Source organism: Lynx canadensis, chromosome D2, assembly GCF_007474595.2.
Source record: "Lynx canadensis isolate LIC74 chromosome D2, mLynCan4.pri.v2, whole genome shotgun sequence".
NCBI lineage: Eukaryota > Metazoa > Chordata > Mammalia > Carnivora > Felidae > Lynx > Lynx canadensis.
The window spans coordinates 79,779,939-79,796,651 of record NC_044313.2 but is presented as its reverse complement, the minus strand read 5'-3'; the positions used below and the strand labels follow the sequence as shown (position 1 = coordinate 79,796,651).

The following is a 16,713-nucleotide window of genomic DNA, read 5'->3' as shown; positions in this document are numbered from 1 at the left end:
TAATTAGTTCAAATGGACCATGGCTAATGCGTTACATGAACGGCCAACAGTTTTACAGTGATTTATGTCAAGTACAAAGCTGTTTATTCTCCAATTACTTTTTCATTTCTAAAACGGTTTTATGAACATAAACATATTTACAGGTTGGGGGAAAATGTCATTTTCTACTTACGTTTTCATTTTTCAAGATGAGTCTCAGGATTGCTTCTCTTTGTTTTAGAGCCTAAAACCAGAATCATTTCCAGTTAGCATTTAACAAAAATAAGGATCAACTAGTTTTCGTGATATTTCTTCTTTCCTCTGTAAACTATCTGACAATACTTGCAGGAAACGCCAGAAACTCTAACAAAAATCATAAAATATGTTGGCTAAGCAAGGTCTAGATTCTAGACTCTAGAGTAATTGTGGTCAACCTACTGAATTCCTGTCTTCTTATTCTGAATCCCCAGCGATTAGCACAATGTCTGGGAAATAACATGCCCTTCAATGTCTTTCCTCTACGGCTCTGGCAAATGTTCTTTTCTTCATTTACATAATTGGACAGGATGGCAACGATGTAGGCTCAGTTCCTCCACGTCTGCACACCACTCCCTCACTCGCTAATTTATATCAGTCAGTTTTTGTTTGGCGTTGGCGGTACATGTGTTTATATACTTTCCACCCGAGCGATGATGGCTCACATTGTATCACAGAACAGGCATTTTGATAGGATACCTTACATAGAAAGTCAATATAAAGGCTTTAAAAATGTATAATGGCTGAACTCATTCTTGTTCTCACAACCACTGAAGACACAGCTAGTTACCACCAGTATCAAATCAAGTGACCGGAAAAAACAGAACCGAACCCTGCTGTTCCCATAATTCAAGATGGTTAAGTATGAAGATAAATTTGGTATGTTATGTGATGACCAATGACTACTTTTTGTGAATAACCACTTAATTTGGAGAAGAGTTTTAAGGTAAGGTTAATCAGATACTTCGACCTCAGAGTTCTGCAATAAGAAGAAAATTACCCTATAGAGTATATGTATCCACTAAAAATGGAATGAAAAGGGGGTTACAAAATCCCAGTTTGTACATTAACAGCATACAAATTTGTAACAAGTCTGACAACCCATTTTGGTAACTAACACAATTAATATGTTAAAATGAGAACTGTAGTAAAGGCTACCTTGTGAGTTGTTGTATCCTTGTTCTATTCTACTGTGTATCAAAAACCTGTTTCCTGTCGGACTCCAGACAGAGATTCCATCAATGTAATCTTTGTCTTCAGATCCGCCGAGGGAAGGAAATTAATTTTCTTTAAAAACGTCCTGCCGTCTTGCCAACGCAAAAGCCCGATTCATAGGCAAGGCAGACAAAAGCCACGTAAACCTGGCGGCAGCCTACTTCTTTCTCCAGCCTCGGGTCCCTCTGCTTCCCGGACGCCCTGCCTGAACTACCCCCAGAGTCTCAGCAAACACACATTACCTTCCACACATTCTTGCCTTTCCTCGCCTCCCCTGCGTATCAAACTCCTGCCATCCTGGATTCTGTAAAGCTTACTACTACTCAGACAGAATTATTGGCTTTCAGCATCATTTCAGGGTCTCAGTTCTTCAAACATTCTTTTGGGAAGTATCTTTTATGTCATTCATTTACGTGTCTGCCTCCCGTGCCACCCAGAGCTGAGGACAGGGGCCGTGCTCCATTCCCCGGAGTCTGGTGGGTGCCTGACACAAACCAGTGCTCAACGCTAGTCACGCTAAATCAATTTAGTGTGAATTTCAGCAAGGTGAATTTCTCCATTGCTGTAGCGGTAAATCTTCTAAGAGCGGCTCACTCTGAGCATGTTCTCCCTCTCAGAGGCCGAGGTCTTAGCTACAGCAAATAACTGATCAGAGTAAGAGGCCACAACCCTCAATTTTAGGAAACCATGTTTATTGCCACAAACTGGTAAGTTGCGGAATACACAGTGGGACAGATGTTTTTTAGCCAGGGACTCTCAGGGGTATTATAATCTTTTATTTCAAAACTGGAAAGGATTGACACTAAAAATCCCTCTACACAGCCATACATGTAACACGCGGACTGACTGTATGGTGCACATTTTCAATGATCAACCCTGTTTTTTCCCTCTTCCATGGAAAGGCACCCAAAATTCAAGATTTGAGGACTCTGTGCAAAAATTATGTAGAGTACCAGCAAGTTATAATCACCTACTCGAGGGTACTTCTTAACTGACAGAAAAGGATGCTAGAAAGAAGATAGTCCTGGTCCAGTACACCCTTACATCTACATTAAGTTAAAGTGTAATATCTTAGCCACTGGTTAATCATTAATCCTATCAAAGGGAAGCACAGATTACAATTGACAATAATCAATCAGATAAATCCAGTTCTTGTCAGCCTTCTGCACTTGATCTGAGCCAAAAGGCCGAGAAGCGATTTGTCAGCCTTCTGAACAGAACAATTCTTTAACCCCATCCCTCCTAATTTTATCCTGTGCCAAACCAAAATTACAATTTCAATTTTCTATGTACCTTCTCAGACAACTTGCTACATTCTAAAGAAAATCAAACAGGTGGCTAAGCACACAAGGTAAGTATAGACTCTGAAGGGAAGCAAATGACACTCATCTTAGGACAGAAGAAAAAAAGCAAGACAGAGTGGAAAGGACAAATAATTATAGGGACTCTTACCCCATTCCTTTCCTGCCTGCCATAAATAGTAAGTCAATCCTACTAAAAAAAGATCATTCCTGGGGTGCCTGGGTGGATCAGTCAAATGCCTCACTTCAGCTCAGGTCATGATCTCACAGTTCATGGGTTCGAGCCCCGCGTTAGGCTCAGTGCTGACAGCTCAGAGCCTGGAGCCTGGAGCCTGGAGCCTACTAAAGATTCTGTGTCTCCCTCTCTCTCTGCCCCTCTCCCATTCGCACTCTGTCTCTCTCCAAAATAAAAAATAAACGTTAAAAAAATTAAAAGCCAAATCATTCCTTTCCTGTAAAAAGCTGAGTCTCTAACCATGCACAACATCAATCACAAGCACTTACAGGCTGGTTGATATGAAACCTTGTAGGCATTCTTCTCATTATGGCCGAGTCAAGGTCCTGAGGACGGTTGGTGGCCCCCATAACTATGACCTGGGTGGGCATAGAAAGAAAACACAAGGCATTAAATCCACTGATAATGCACCTTTTAGGATATTACTACTAGGGCTCAGAAGCTATGGAAAAATAAGGAGTGTTTACATCTTCTTTAAAAAATGACTTTAATCTAGTATTACTCAAAAATTTATACATACAAGTCAAAGTTAATCCCAAATGGATCCAATGATGGCAAAAGTGTAAGACTGATGCATTTCACCAGAATTTTAGTAACTAATATACTGTTTAGTTACTGAAGAATTATGAAGATTTAAAATAAAAAGTATTTTGCAATATATGGTTGCTCAGTGGCTACACACTGAATAACTAAAAGCCATTTAGGTTACAGCTTGGGAGTCTATACAGGGGACACTTCACATCCTTCGATACTAAAATTAAATCACTTCCCCTGAGTCTAAGGATTCTGGTGGCGGTAACAGGTATCGTGTACTTTTTCCTCTAGATTTCACACCACTATCTCACGGCACTGTCAGCCCCGCCGGTGATGTCTTCTCAATGCTACAATAAAACCTCAAGTGATCAAACTTTCAACAAGGGCAAAAATTAATCAGATAAATGCTGGGCAGAATTTAAAAAAGAAAAAAGAATTAGGTGCTTGGCTGGCTCAGTCGGTAGTGTGTGTGACTCTTGACCTTGGGGTCGTGAGTTTGAGCCCCATGTTGGGGGTAGAGATTACTGAAAAAATAATTAATTTTTAAAAAAAGAAAAGAAAATGCTGGTGACCTGCCAATCTCTGGGCCTATGTCACTTTACTCATAAAGGATATAGACATGAAAAATCAACACAAATAAAGACAGAGATATCCAAAATAAGTTAATTTCTGGAAGCCCTCAATATTAACATTATTGTTGGTATTTTTTATATAACCCAATAACAGCCCACATCTGCTACCCAAAATGAAATTTATCAGTATTCTAATGGAAACTTTTCTTTAATATAATTTTATTTCAGCCTAAGAGGTTCTCAATTTCTGAAATAATCTGAAATCTAACTTCCAGAACATGCTGAAAGATCCATTAAACCTTATACTCTACTTCTACTCTACATTTAATGACACTCAAGAGACAAATTATTTTCAATTTAACTGTTGACAGGTTGCCACCTAGAGGGAAAAAATGTAAATACAAAGGTAAATTTGAGAAATGTTAGTTCCACAATATAATGCAATTTTGTATTTAAATTAAGTGGTCCTAAAATCAAAATATTAAGGCTCTTACCTATTTTTCAAATTTGACTTTCCACAACCCTATAAAATTAGTAAAGTAAAATTTCCATCAAATGTAAACCAAAGAAGTCCTAAAAGTGATCAAAGGAACTAATTGCATAAGATAATGTATGAGTAGAAGAACATTTTGAGATACAGTATACATTATGTGTTAGAAGAGATTCAAAGTGATATGGAAGCTTGCGGAAGACTGACCACATCAACCTAAAATAAAAACAAAGCAAAACCCAGTATGGCAGATAGGACGCTAAAAATTAGGATCAAGGAATCTAAACAAATCCAGCACAACACAGTCTAATGGATACATACAGGATGATAACAGGTACTCAGGATGAAGAAAAAGCAAGTGATTCAAATTACCTGTTTCCCTTAAAGAAGCTCTTTCAAGCAGTGATTTTAAGGGGCAAAAACGGATCAACTGTACACACACATCTTAACTCTAGTGCAAATGAGCAAATATCCAAAATGGGAAGAAACAGTACTGTTTTAGTATTTAAGCAGAAAAATTAGTGCTTTGGTTGACTTTTTAGAATCTTTAAAACATGTGATGCTTTATCATTTAACATTTAAAATAATCAGATCTAAAAATATGCCTGAAACCTTTACCTACGTCAGCAACTACCCTACATACACAGTTAACTTGTATGTCTCATGTCTTAGCAGATGAAGAACATGTCATCAGGTACCTCTGACCCCCAGTGTGGGTGGCGGCTACCTCAGACCCCCAGTGCCGGTGGCGGGTACCTTCGGACCCCCAGTGCGGGTGGCGGGTCTGATTGGGCCACTCGGCTACCTCTGTTTCCACTGTAGGATATCACACATACAAGAAAAAGCTGGGGTACTGGGCTTGATCCGTAACCACAGAATAGATAATTTTAGAGAAAGCCTGACCGGCTCGTTCATATGAAAGAATATGTCTAAAACTAATATTCAAGTTAACATCAATTTTAATCCCCTCAACGCACAAAAAAGGTTGAAAAAATTTGTCAGCTTTATAAAAAATTAACATCTTCATTTGCTATGAAGGTTTATCACAGTGAAAACAGTAAATTATTACCATTAGTGTAATAAAGAATGACGGTTCTGAAAACTCAGTGTTGTTTCATATCAGAACCATGCTGTGTGGCTATGGAGAATACTTCATCCAAATGCTATTTTCTTGACTTCTAAAACTACACTCTGATACGAAATAATATTAAACGATTTTCTCTTACATGGGCTAACTATTCAATAGTCTAAGTGTTTTCAATACTGTTGCTTAGGAGGATAATCAGTTTTTGGAAACCTGTAAACTATTCCCATTTTGAACAGATTTATTAGCACCAATTACTAATAACATTGTTTCTATTACCGTCACCTAAATTTACAGATGTTGTACTTTGTTTTCTATCACCCAAACACTAACGGCAACTTTCCCTCATAATGAAATTATATTTTCATAAAGGTGATGTAGAAGGAGGACATGTGGCTTAATATTCTCTTTAAGGATGGTGTTTTAATTTTTGATTTATGGTAATGTGGTGGATGTAGGAGATCCTTAAGCCCTCCAGCTATAAAACAAAAATAATAAAGTATAAAAAAATCTCAATCAATCAACAAATCTGCAAAAACGTAAAGGAATTAAGATAAGGCCAACAGTGAAGCCTACACATAAGGGAGGCAAGGGAGGGTAGAAGCTGCCCACGTACCACATAGAAATGTACAGATCTTAGGCAGTGGGGCTTGCACTGGCTTAATGATAAGAGGCCACCCTACATAAAGCTGGGACTCATGAAGTAGGAGGGGCTGAAACAGTGTGAAATATTAGAAAACACATTCAGTAGAGTCAAGATTTGGTTCTTGGTCAGACGTATAAACACACACACACAAAATCCCTACGATTTCATGGTTCTTCACCAGCTAACCTGGATCTCAGACCTGAATTTACCTAGTGTTGAAAAAAATCTGGCAGAAGACAAAAAAAAATCCTCTTAGGAGCAACAAACCTTCAACATAGGTTCCAAAAATCTATGCACAGTTTTACCAAATATGACTTTTCCCACGAAATCACAAAACACACAAGCAAAAACCACATAAAGTCAAAGAAGGACAGAACCAGATGTATAGTCATATGTTAGAACTGCTGAATAGACTATAAAATTAGTATGTTAACATATTTAAAGGAATAAAAAAAAATCACATAGCAAATACTTGTTAACTGGTACTAAGTTATACCAGGCAAGTTATAAGCACTTAACTTCCTTAAAACCATTCAACAGTTTGCAGTGGATGCTATCCTTCCCTTTTTTATAGACAGTACTCCCTCCATTCAGATACAAAGTGACTGTATTATCTGATCAAGGTCACACAGCTAGTTGATGCCAGGACTCTGGTTCTCTAATCCAACTGGAAACATGAGTTGATGGGTCGGAGCCCATCAAAACTGACCCGTCAGACTTCAAGAAGGATCTAAAAGAATCTCTAGGACTAAAAAATGTAAGTAAGCTCAATAAAAAGGTTAACTCTAGCAGAAGAGATGCAACTAAACTTAGAATTGGCAAATTAAACTAAAAAAAATAAAAACGTTTCTCAGAATGTGGCACAAAGAGAGAAAATATGAAAGAGAGATAAAACGCGCGCAGTGTAAACAGGAGCATCCAACGGGCATCCCATAGGAAGATCACATGGGGAACGGACGGAAATGATACGTGAAGAATGGCTGCATTTTTCAGTTCTGGTTCTCGAACTGCCATTTCCAGTAATGTGGCAGAAAAACAAACATGCAGGGTGAGGTGTTTTGTTTTTTTTTTTTTCTTTTAATGAAAATACATTACTGTTCTGGCAGGAAAGTATGGATTATTCAGAGGCAAAGATAAGAGAAAATGGAAACCGCAAGAGGTACATTGAACAAGACAGGTGGCTTTCCCTTTGGGGCCATACCAGGGGACCTTGGTTCTGGTTTTCAGAGCCCACAGGGCGCAGAGACAAAGCGTAGGATAAAAGACTTTCATAAAAGTGGGATCCTAAGGAAAGTACATGGGGCAGGAAGTGGGAAAGTGAGTTCCAGCAGCTAATGAAAGTAGTAAAGTGAAACTAAGGGGACAGGAACTGAGAGGAGGGAGTGTAAGATTCACGGTAAAGGGTCGAAACATGCACAGAGTACCCACGGCCACTAGTTGTTTCCCTTCCCTCAGAGGAGAGACTTCACCCTGGTTTTCTTTTCTGTAGTATTTGTTTCAGGCACTTAGGCAATCTTTTAACATTGTGTTTAACATAAACCCTCAAAATGACCAAAAGTATACACAAACCATTCTTTCAGATCCCCATCACTTAATGGTAAGTGTAAATAATTATTAGAAACAAAAACAAAAACAAAGAACTTCTCAACAAAACCAGAAGGTGGTTCTTTGAAAGAATTAACAAAATTGATAAACCACTAGCCAGTTGGATCAAAAAGGAAAAGGAAAGGACCTAAATAAATAAAATCAAAAATTAAAGAGGAGAGATCACAATCAACACAGCAGAAATAAAAACAGTAATAAGAGAATATTATGAGGAATTATATGCCAATAAAATGGGTAATCTGGAAGAAATGGACAAATTCCTAGAATCATATAAGCTACCAACAGTGAAACAGGAAGAAATAGAAAATTTGAACAGACCCATAACCAGTAAGGAAATAGAATTAGTAATCAAAAATCTCCCAAAAAACAAGAGTCCAGGCCCAGATGGCTTTCCAGGGGAATTCTACCAAACATGAAGCCAGCATTACCTTGACTCCAAAACCAGAGACCCCGCTAAAAAAGGAGAACTATAGACCGACTTCCCTGATGAACATGGAGGCAAAAATCCTCAACAAGATTATTAGCCAACCGGCTCCAACAATACATCAAAAAAATTATTCACCATGACCAAGTGGGATTTACACCTGGGATGCGGGGCTGGTTCAATATCCACAAAACAATTAACATGATTCATCACATCAATAAAAGAAAGGACAAGAACCGGGGCACCTGGGTGGCTCAGTCAGTTGAGTGTCCAACTTTGGCTCAGGTCATGATCTCACAGTCTGTGAGTTTGAACCCCGCGTCGGGCTCTGTGCTGACAGCTCAGAGCCTGGAGCCTGCTTCAGATTCTGTGTCTCCCTCTCTCTCTGCCCCTCCCCCACTCATGCTCTGTCTCTCTCTGTCAAAAATAAAATAAACATTAAAAAAAAATGTTTTAAAAAAAGAAAGGACAAGAACCATATGATCCTCTCAATAGATGCAGAGAAAGCATTTGACAAAATACAGCATCCTTTCTTGATAAAAACCCTCAAGAAAAGTAGGGATAGAAAGATCAACCTTGAGATCATAAAAGCCATATAAGAAAGACCCACCGCTAATATCATTCTCAATGGGGAAAAACTGAGAGCTTTCCCCCTAAGGTCAGGAACAAGACAGGGATGCCCACTCTCGCCACTGTTATTCAACATAGTATTGGAAGTCTTAGCCTCTGCAATCAGACAACACAAAGAAATAAAAGGCATCCGAATCGGCCAGAAGGAGGTCAAACTTTCACTCTTCACAGATGACATGATACTCTATACGGAAAACCCAAAAGATTCCACCAAAAAACTACTAGAACTGATTCATGAACTCAGCAAAGTTGCAGGATATAAAAATCAATGCACAGAAACTGGTTGCATTCCTATAAACCAACAATGAAGCAACAGCAAGAGAAATCAAGGAATCGATCCCATTTACAATTACACCAAAAACCATAAAATACCTAGGAATAAATCTAACCAACGACGTGAAAAATCTATACACTGAAAACCATAAAAAGCTTATGAAAGAAATTGAAGACACACAAAAAATGGAAAAAGATTCCATGCTCCTGGATAGGAAGAACAAATGTTATTAAAATGTCAATACTACCCAAAGCAATCTACATATTCAATGAAATCCCTATCAAAGTAACACCAGCATTCTTCAGAGAGCTAGAACAAATAATCCTAAAATTTGTATGGAACCAGAAAAGACCCCGAATAGCCAAAGCAATCTTGAAAAAGAAAACCGAAGCAGGAGGCATCACAATCCCAGACTTCAAGCTATACTACAAAGCTGTCATCATCAAGACAGTATGGTACTGGCACAAGAACAGACACTCAGATCAATGGAACAGAATAGAGAACCTAGAAATGGACGCACAAACGTATGGCCAACTAATCTTTGACAAAGCAAGAAAAAATATCCAATGGAATAAAGACAGTCTCTTCAGCAAGTGGTGCTGAGAAAACTGGACAGCGACATGCAGAAGAATGAATCCGGACACTTTCTTACACCATACACAAAAACAAACTCAAAATGGATGAAAGACCTAAATCTAAGACAGGAAGCCATCAAAATCCTCAAAGAGGAAACAGGCAAAAACCTCTTTGACTTCAGCCACAGCAACTTCTTACTCAACATGTCTCCGGAGGCAAGGGAAACAAAAGCAAAAATGAACTACTGGGACCTCATCAAAATAAAAAGCTTCTGCACAGAGAAGGAAACAATCAGCAAAACTAAAAGGCAACTGACAGAATGGGAGAAGATATTTGCAAATGACAGATCAGATAAAGGGTTAGTATCCAAAATCTATAAAGAATTTATCAAACTCAACACCCAAAAAACAAATAATCCAGTGAAGACATGGGCAAAAGACATGACTAGACACTTCTCCAAAGAAGACATCCAGATGGCCAACCGACACATGAAAAAATGCTCCACATCACTCATCATCAGGGAAATACACATCAAAACCACAATGAGATACCACCTGGCACCTGTCAGAATGGCTCACATTAACAACTCAGGCAACAACGGATGTTGGCGAGGATGCGGAGAGAGAGGATCTCTTTTGCACTGCTGGTGGGAATGCAAGCTGGTGCAGCCCCTCTGGAAAACAGTATGGAGGTTCCTCAAAAAACTAAAAATAGAACTACCCTACAACCCAGCAATTGCACAACTAGGCATTTCTCCACGGATACAGGTGTGCTGTTTCGAAGGGACACATGCACCCCCATGTTTATAGCAGCACTATCAACAATAGCCAAAGTATGAAAAGAGCCATCGATGGATAATTGGATAAAGAAAATGTGTATATATATATACAATGGAGTATTACTCGGCAATCAAAATGAAATCTTGCCATTTGCAGGGACGTGGATGGAACTGGAGGGTATTATACCTAGTGAAATTAGTCAGAGAAAGAAAAATATCATAGGACTTCACTCCTATGAGGACTTTAAGAGACAAAACAGATGAACATAAGGGAAGGGAAACAAAAATAATAATAAAAACAGGGAGGGGGACAAAACAGAAGAGACTCTTAAATACGGAGAACAAACTAAGGGTTACTGGAGGGGTCGTGGGAGGGGGGATGGGTTAAAAGGGTAAGGGGCACTAAGGAATTTCCTCCTAAAATCACTGGTGCACTGTATGCTCATTTGGATGTAAATTTAAAAAATAATAAAATTAATAAAAAATAAATAAATAAAAATAAATAAAACCAACCAAAAAGTTAAAAAATTTTTTTTCTAGGCCCATAAAACTAAGTATTAAACATTTTGTATCAGCGAAATATGAAATAAATTATTAAATGAATTGATAAAGTTTTACTAACAAATGACTGAACCAACAACAACAAAAAACTTCTCTAAAAAAGCCTAAGAAGTAGCCCACTAAATTTTCTCCTACTACCACCGCCACCCCACACCCGTCGCCACTGCCACCAGCACCCACTGCTGCCCCCCATCCCCCATCAGCACCCACCACCACCACCGGCTCAAGGCAGATTTCTTTCACACACCTGACAGCTGTGGTCAGTATCCAATCCGTCCCACAGACTCATAAACTGAGCTTTCATCATGGCGGTAGCTTCATGGTCAGAACTTGAACGGTTTCGCAGAAAGGAGTCTAGAAGGAAGAAGTCCTCAACCTTAGAAACTAATTTGAATTATTTACTCATCGTAAAACTTCAAATCATTAACCAAAAAATCAAAAGCTAACAAATTTGTGAAAGAGTACAAGACAAAGAGTTCAACTATGCCTTTTCATACATTGGTCTGATAACAACAATTTTGGCAAATAATTAAGACATTAAAACGCAATCAACTCCCAATCTTCAATTCTTTCCTATCAATACATTAATGCCAACATATGTAAAGAAGTACAGGATCGGGTAATTAGAAGATACGGATCAAGTGGTGTCTTGGAGGAAGGTCTGTATGCTTTGGCCCTAACGTCCCAGGTTATGTGCATCCTATGTATTCTTAATTGTGGGTCACACTCTTTTTCTTCACACGCTTTTCCTGGAAATAAAGAAAAATGGCATTGGAAAAATGTCAAAACACCATTCCGTGGGAAATGCAGGACAGAAAATGGTTTCGAACACACATGCTCGTAGGCATGTGCATATACGTGACACAATGTAAAGAAGCCAGCAAGAAAATACACCAGAACGCTAATCGCTTTAGTTATCTCTCAGTGACAGACTTGAGGACAATTTAAATGTTCTCTTGAACTATTTGCTGTCTTCCCAATTATCTACAAAGAACATGAAATGCTTTTAAAGAGGGGTAGGAGGAACAGTACCTCCTAATTATGAAAAAAAGACAGTCATAAGTCCTAGATTTTCTAGTATAATCCTATTTCAAGTGCTTTGTCTTCTATCCCTTCAAATAACTAGCATTTTAGCACTGAAACTACAATCATACGTGTGAGTTACACAGAAATGCTTTGGTCCAAACTTAAAAAAAATTTTTTTTTTTACAGGGTCTTCGGATGACAAATACACATTCTGGATTTTCTTTTGTAGTTTCAGTTTCATACAATCCGTCCCACTGTTGGACTAGGTACCAAACTAACCCATCTACTCTGGAGGTAGAAAATGTAGTCATTTTTAAATTGCTTCTTTTTAAAGATAATATGTGTCAGTACAGCTGCCAGCTAACCACCATAATTCTGCTATCAATTATTCCTAAATCATCTTCATTACTAAGAAGTTGGTTCTGGCAAGACAGCTGCTTGAAATAATATAAAAAACTTAAAATGCTGGAGAAGTATAAATAACCTAACTATATTAGTAATTACATCAAATGTTAAATGTAGGGGCGCCTGGGTGGCCCAGTCGGTTAAGCGTCCAACTTCAGCTCAGGTCATGATCTCACAGTTCATGGGTTCAAGCCCTGCGTCAGGCTCTGTGAGCCTGGATCCTGCTTGGGAACCTGTGTCTCCCTCTCTCTCTGCCCCGTCCCTACTTGCGCTCTGTCTCTCTCTCTCTCTCAAAAGTAAATAAACATAGAAGAAAAATTAAAGAAAAAATGTTAAATGTAAATGGTCTTAGAGTACCTACATAGGTGGTTAGGAAATCAGACTGGACACTTAGGAAACCCAAATGTGTGCTGCTTACAAGAGACACTTTAAATCTAAGAGCTCAGAATGTTGCAAAGGATGGAAAAAGACATATATGTAAATACTAACAAAAAAGTTGGGAAAAAAATATTTTTAAAGTTAATGCATACCTGACAAATGGTGCTAGAACAACTGAATATCCATGTGCTAAAAATCTATCTAGACAAAGACCTTATACTGAGCACAACAATTAACTGAAAATTGATTCTAGATCTAAATGTAAAACACAAAACTGCAAAACGTCCAAAGATAACATAGGAGAAAATCTACATGACCTTGGGTTTGGTGATGAGTTTTTACATACAACACCAAAAGCATAATTGATCCAAAAAAAAAATAGTTAAGTTGGGCATTATTAAAATTTAAAAATGCTTAAAAATGAACTACTGGCACCTCGTCAAAATAAAAGCTTCTGCACAGCGAAGGAAACAATCAGCAAAACTAAAAGGCAACTGACAGAATGGGAGAAGATATTTGCAAATGACAGATCAGATAAAGGGTTAGTATCCAAAATCTATAAAGAATTTATCAAACTCAACACCCAAAAAACAAATAATCCAGTGAAGACATGGGCAAAAGACATGACTAGACACTTCTCCAAAGAAGACATCCAGATGGCCAACCGACACATGAAAAAATGCTCCACATCACTCATCATCAGGGAAATACACATCAAAACCACAAGGAGAGGGGCGTCTGGGTGGCTCAGTCGGTTCAGCGGCCGACTTCAGCTCAGGTCATGATCTCGCAGTCCGTGAGTTCGAGCCCCGCGTCGGGCTCTGTGCTGACAGCTCAGAGCCTGGAGCCTGTTTCAGATTCTGTGTCTCCCTCTCTCTGACCCTCCCGCGTTCATCCTCTGTCTCTCTCTGTCTCAAAAATAAATAAATGTAAAAAAAAAAAAAAAAAAAAAAAATTAAAAAAAAATTTAAAACCACAAGGAGATACCACCTGGCACCTGTCAGAATGGCTCACATTAACAACTCAGGCAACAACGGATGTTGGAGAGGATGCGGAGAGAGAGGATCTCTTTTGCATTGCTGGTGGGAATGCAAGCTGGTGCAGCCCCTCTGGAAAACAGTATGCAGGGTCCTCAAAAAACTAAAAATAGAACTACCCTACGACCCAGCATTGCACTACTAGGCATTTACCAAGGGATACGGACGGGTGTGCTATTTCGAAGGAACACATGCACCCCCATGTTTATAGCAGCACTACTGACAATAGCCAAAGTATGGAAAGGGCCCAAATGTCCATTGATGGATGAATGGATAAAGAAGATGTGGTATACACACATACACACACACACACACAAAGGAGTATTACTCAGCAATCAAAAAGAATGAAATCTTGCCATTTGCAACTACGTGGATGGAACTGGAGGGTATTACACTAAATTAGTCAGAGAAAGACAAAAATCATATAACTTCACTCTTATGAGGACTTTAAGAGACAAAACAGATGAACATAAGGGAAGGGAAACAAAAATAATATAAAAACAGGGAGGGGGAGGGGGACAAAACAGAAGAGATTCATAAACATGGAGAACAGGGTTACTGGAGGGGTTGTGGGAGGGGGGATGGGCTAAATGGGTAAGGGGCACTAAGGAATCTCCTCCTGAAATCATTGTTGCACTAGATGCTAATTTTGATGTAAATGTAAAAAAATAAAAAATAAAACAAGCTAAAAAAAATGTTTTAAATGCTCAATAAAGAAAAACAAAATTAAAAATTCTTCCCTGTGGAAGACACTGGTAAGAGAAGAGATAAGCCAGGGCGCCTGGGAGGCTCAGTTGGTTGAGCATCTGACTTCTGCTCAGGTCATGATCTCATGGTTTGTGGGTTCCAGCTGTGGGTCAGGCCCTGTGCTGACAGCTCAGAGCCTGGAGCCTGCCTTGAATTCTGTGGCGCTCTCTCTATGCCCCTCCCCCACTCATGCTCTGTCTCAAAAATAAGCATTTAAAAAAAGAGACAGTGAGAGAGAGAGACAGAGAGAGAGAGAAGAGAGAGAGTAGATATAAGCCACAGACTAGGACAAAAGATTTTCAAAATACTTCCCTGATAAAAAGCGTGTATCCAAAATATACAAAGAACATAAAATTAAATAATAAGAAAACAACCCAATTTAAAAATGGGCCAAAGAGCTGAACACACACTTCAAAGCTACACGGATGGCAAATAAACACATGAAAAGATGCTCAACGTCGTATGTCGTTAGGGAACTGTAACTTTAAATGACAATGAGATACCGCTCGCTACATGCTTGCTAGGATGGCTAAGTTCCAAAACACTGATAATATCAAGTGATGGACAGGATGCTGAGCAAGAGGACTGCTCATTCATTGCCAGTGGAACTGCAAAATCACAGAGCCATCTTGGAAGTCAGTTTGGTGGTTTCTTACAAAGCTAGAGTTTCACTGTAGGATCCAGCAAATGCGCTCCCAGGCATTTACCCAATTGAGCTGAAAATGTATGTCCACGCAAAATCTTGCACATCACTTTGTTAGCAGCTTTATTCACAATCGCCCCAAATTGGAAGCAACCAAGATGTCCCTCAACAGATGAATGGATAAACAAACCGTGGTACAACCACACAATGGAATATTACTCAGCCATAAAAAGAAATGAGCTACTAAGCCACAAAGACATGGAGGAGCCTTAAATGCATATTGCTAAGTGAAAGAAGCCAGTCTGAAAAGGCTACATACTGTATGATTCCAATTACAATATTCTGTAAAAGGCAAGATAGTAAAAAGACTAGTGGCTGCTGGGACTTTGGGAGTTTAGGATGAACAGGTGGGGCACAGGGGGTTTTCAGGGCGGTGAAACTATTCTGTCTGATACAGTAATGGTAGATACATGACATTATGCATTAGTCAAAGCCTATAAACACAAAGAATGATCCTTAACATAAACTATGGACTTTAGTGATTAATAATGTAGCAATACAGGCTCATCAATTATAACAAATGTATCACACGAATGCAAAGTACTGATAATAGGAAAACTGTGTGTGTAGGGGATGTGTGTATGGGAACTTTCTACGTTCTGCTTTCTGTAAACTTAAAACGGTTCTAAATAACAGATCCCAGTTTAAAAAAAAAAACAGCTTAACGAATATCTGAGATTGTAAGAAAGAGAGAAATACAACCGTCAGAATTCAGGAAATATGTGGTGGGAGCATGAGGTGTCTGTGCCAACTGTGGACACGTGCACTTGTGGACACGGCAGGGAGGCGGGGACGCGTGTACCGCCTCGGCGTTCATGTCCACGCTGAAACCAAGCTGCTCAAAAGGATGTACACTCACAGAAAGTGTAGACAAGAAAAAAAAATCCTGCTCACTACTGCAGGGAGTTAAAGACCAAGTCTGTCTTGTCTGTGCTCTGGGGGTAAACAGGTCTCCCCTGAAAAATAAAAAACTAAGGTCACAGGGGCTCTCCCTCAGGCACGAAGACTGGATTTGTGCTGTCATTCAGTCTAGGAACATCCACACTGAGAAATTATCATAAAAATTAGCCCTGAATGATCGGACTCCACACACAGGCTCTAAGCGGAAGGTAGGAAAAGCACTCTGGCTGTTCTTAGGCAACACAGAATTCTCCTATAAAAACAAGCTGTAGGCTATCTAACGTTAGAAATGAGCCAAGGAAACACGTTAGTATGAAACACTTAACAATACAAAGGAGAAGTAGAATTTCAGACAACAGAACAATCCAAAAAAACTATACATAAAAACAGTATGCTTAAAACCGAGACATAAGAGGGGGTGGTGCCTGGGTGGCTCAGTTGGGTTAAGCGTCCAACTCTTGGTTTTGGCTCAGGTCGTGATCTCACGGTTTGTGGGTTTGAGCCCTACTGACAGCACAGCCTGCTTGGGATTCTCTCTTTCCTCTCTCTCTGACCCTCCCCCACTCATGGTGTCTCT

General features: G+C 39.2%; 1 protein-coding gene and 1 pseudogene across 2 annotated transcripts in view; both read right to left on the bottom strand.

The window, feature by feature from the left end:
- The window catches only part of ATAD1 (ATPase family AAA domain containing 1), a 57,544-nt gene that overhangs the window by 12,358 nt on the left and 28,473 nt on the right, over nucleotides 1–16,713 (bottom strand). For both annotated transcript variants that reach the window (XM_030334191.2, XM_030334190.1), the window contains exons 6-8: nucleotides 11,188–11,294; nucleotides 3,036–3,125; nucleotides 173–223 (exon numbers count right to left, since the gene is read on the bottom strand). In XM_030334191.2, the coding sequence (XP_030190051.1) occupies nucleotides 173–223; nucleotides 3,036–3,125; nucleotides 11,188–11,294 (248 nt within the window). The remainder of the gene's footprint in view (nucleotides 1–172; nucleotides 224–3,035; nucleotides 3,126–11,187; nucleotides 11,295–16,713) is intronic.
- LOC115527874 lies at nucleotides 2,267–2,429 on the bottom strand (annotated as a pseudogene).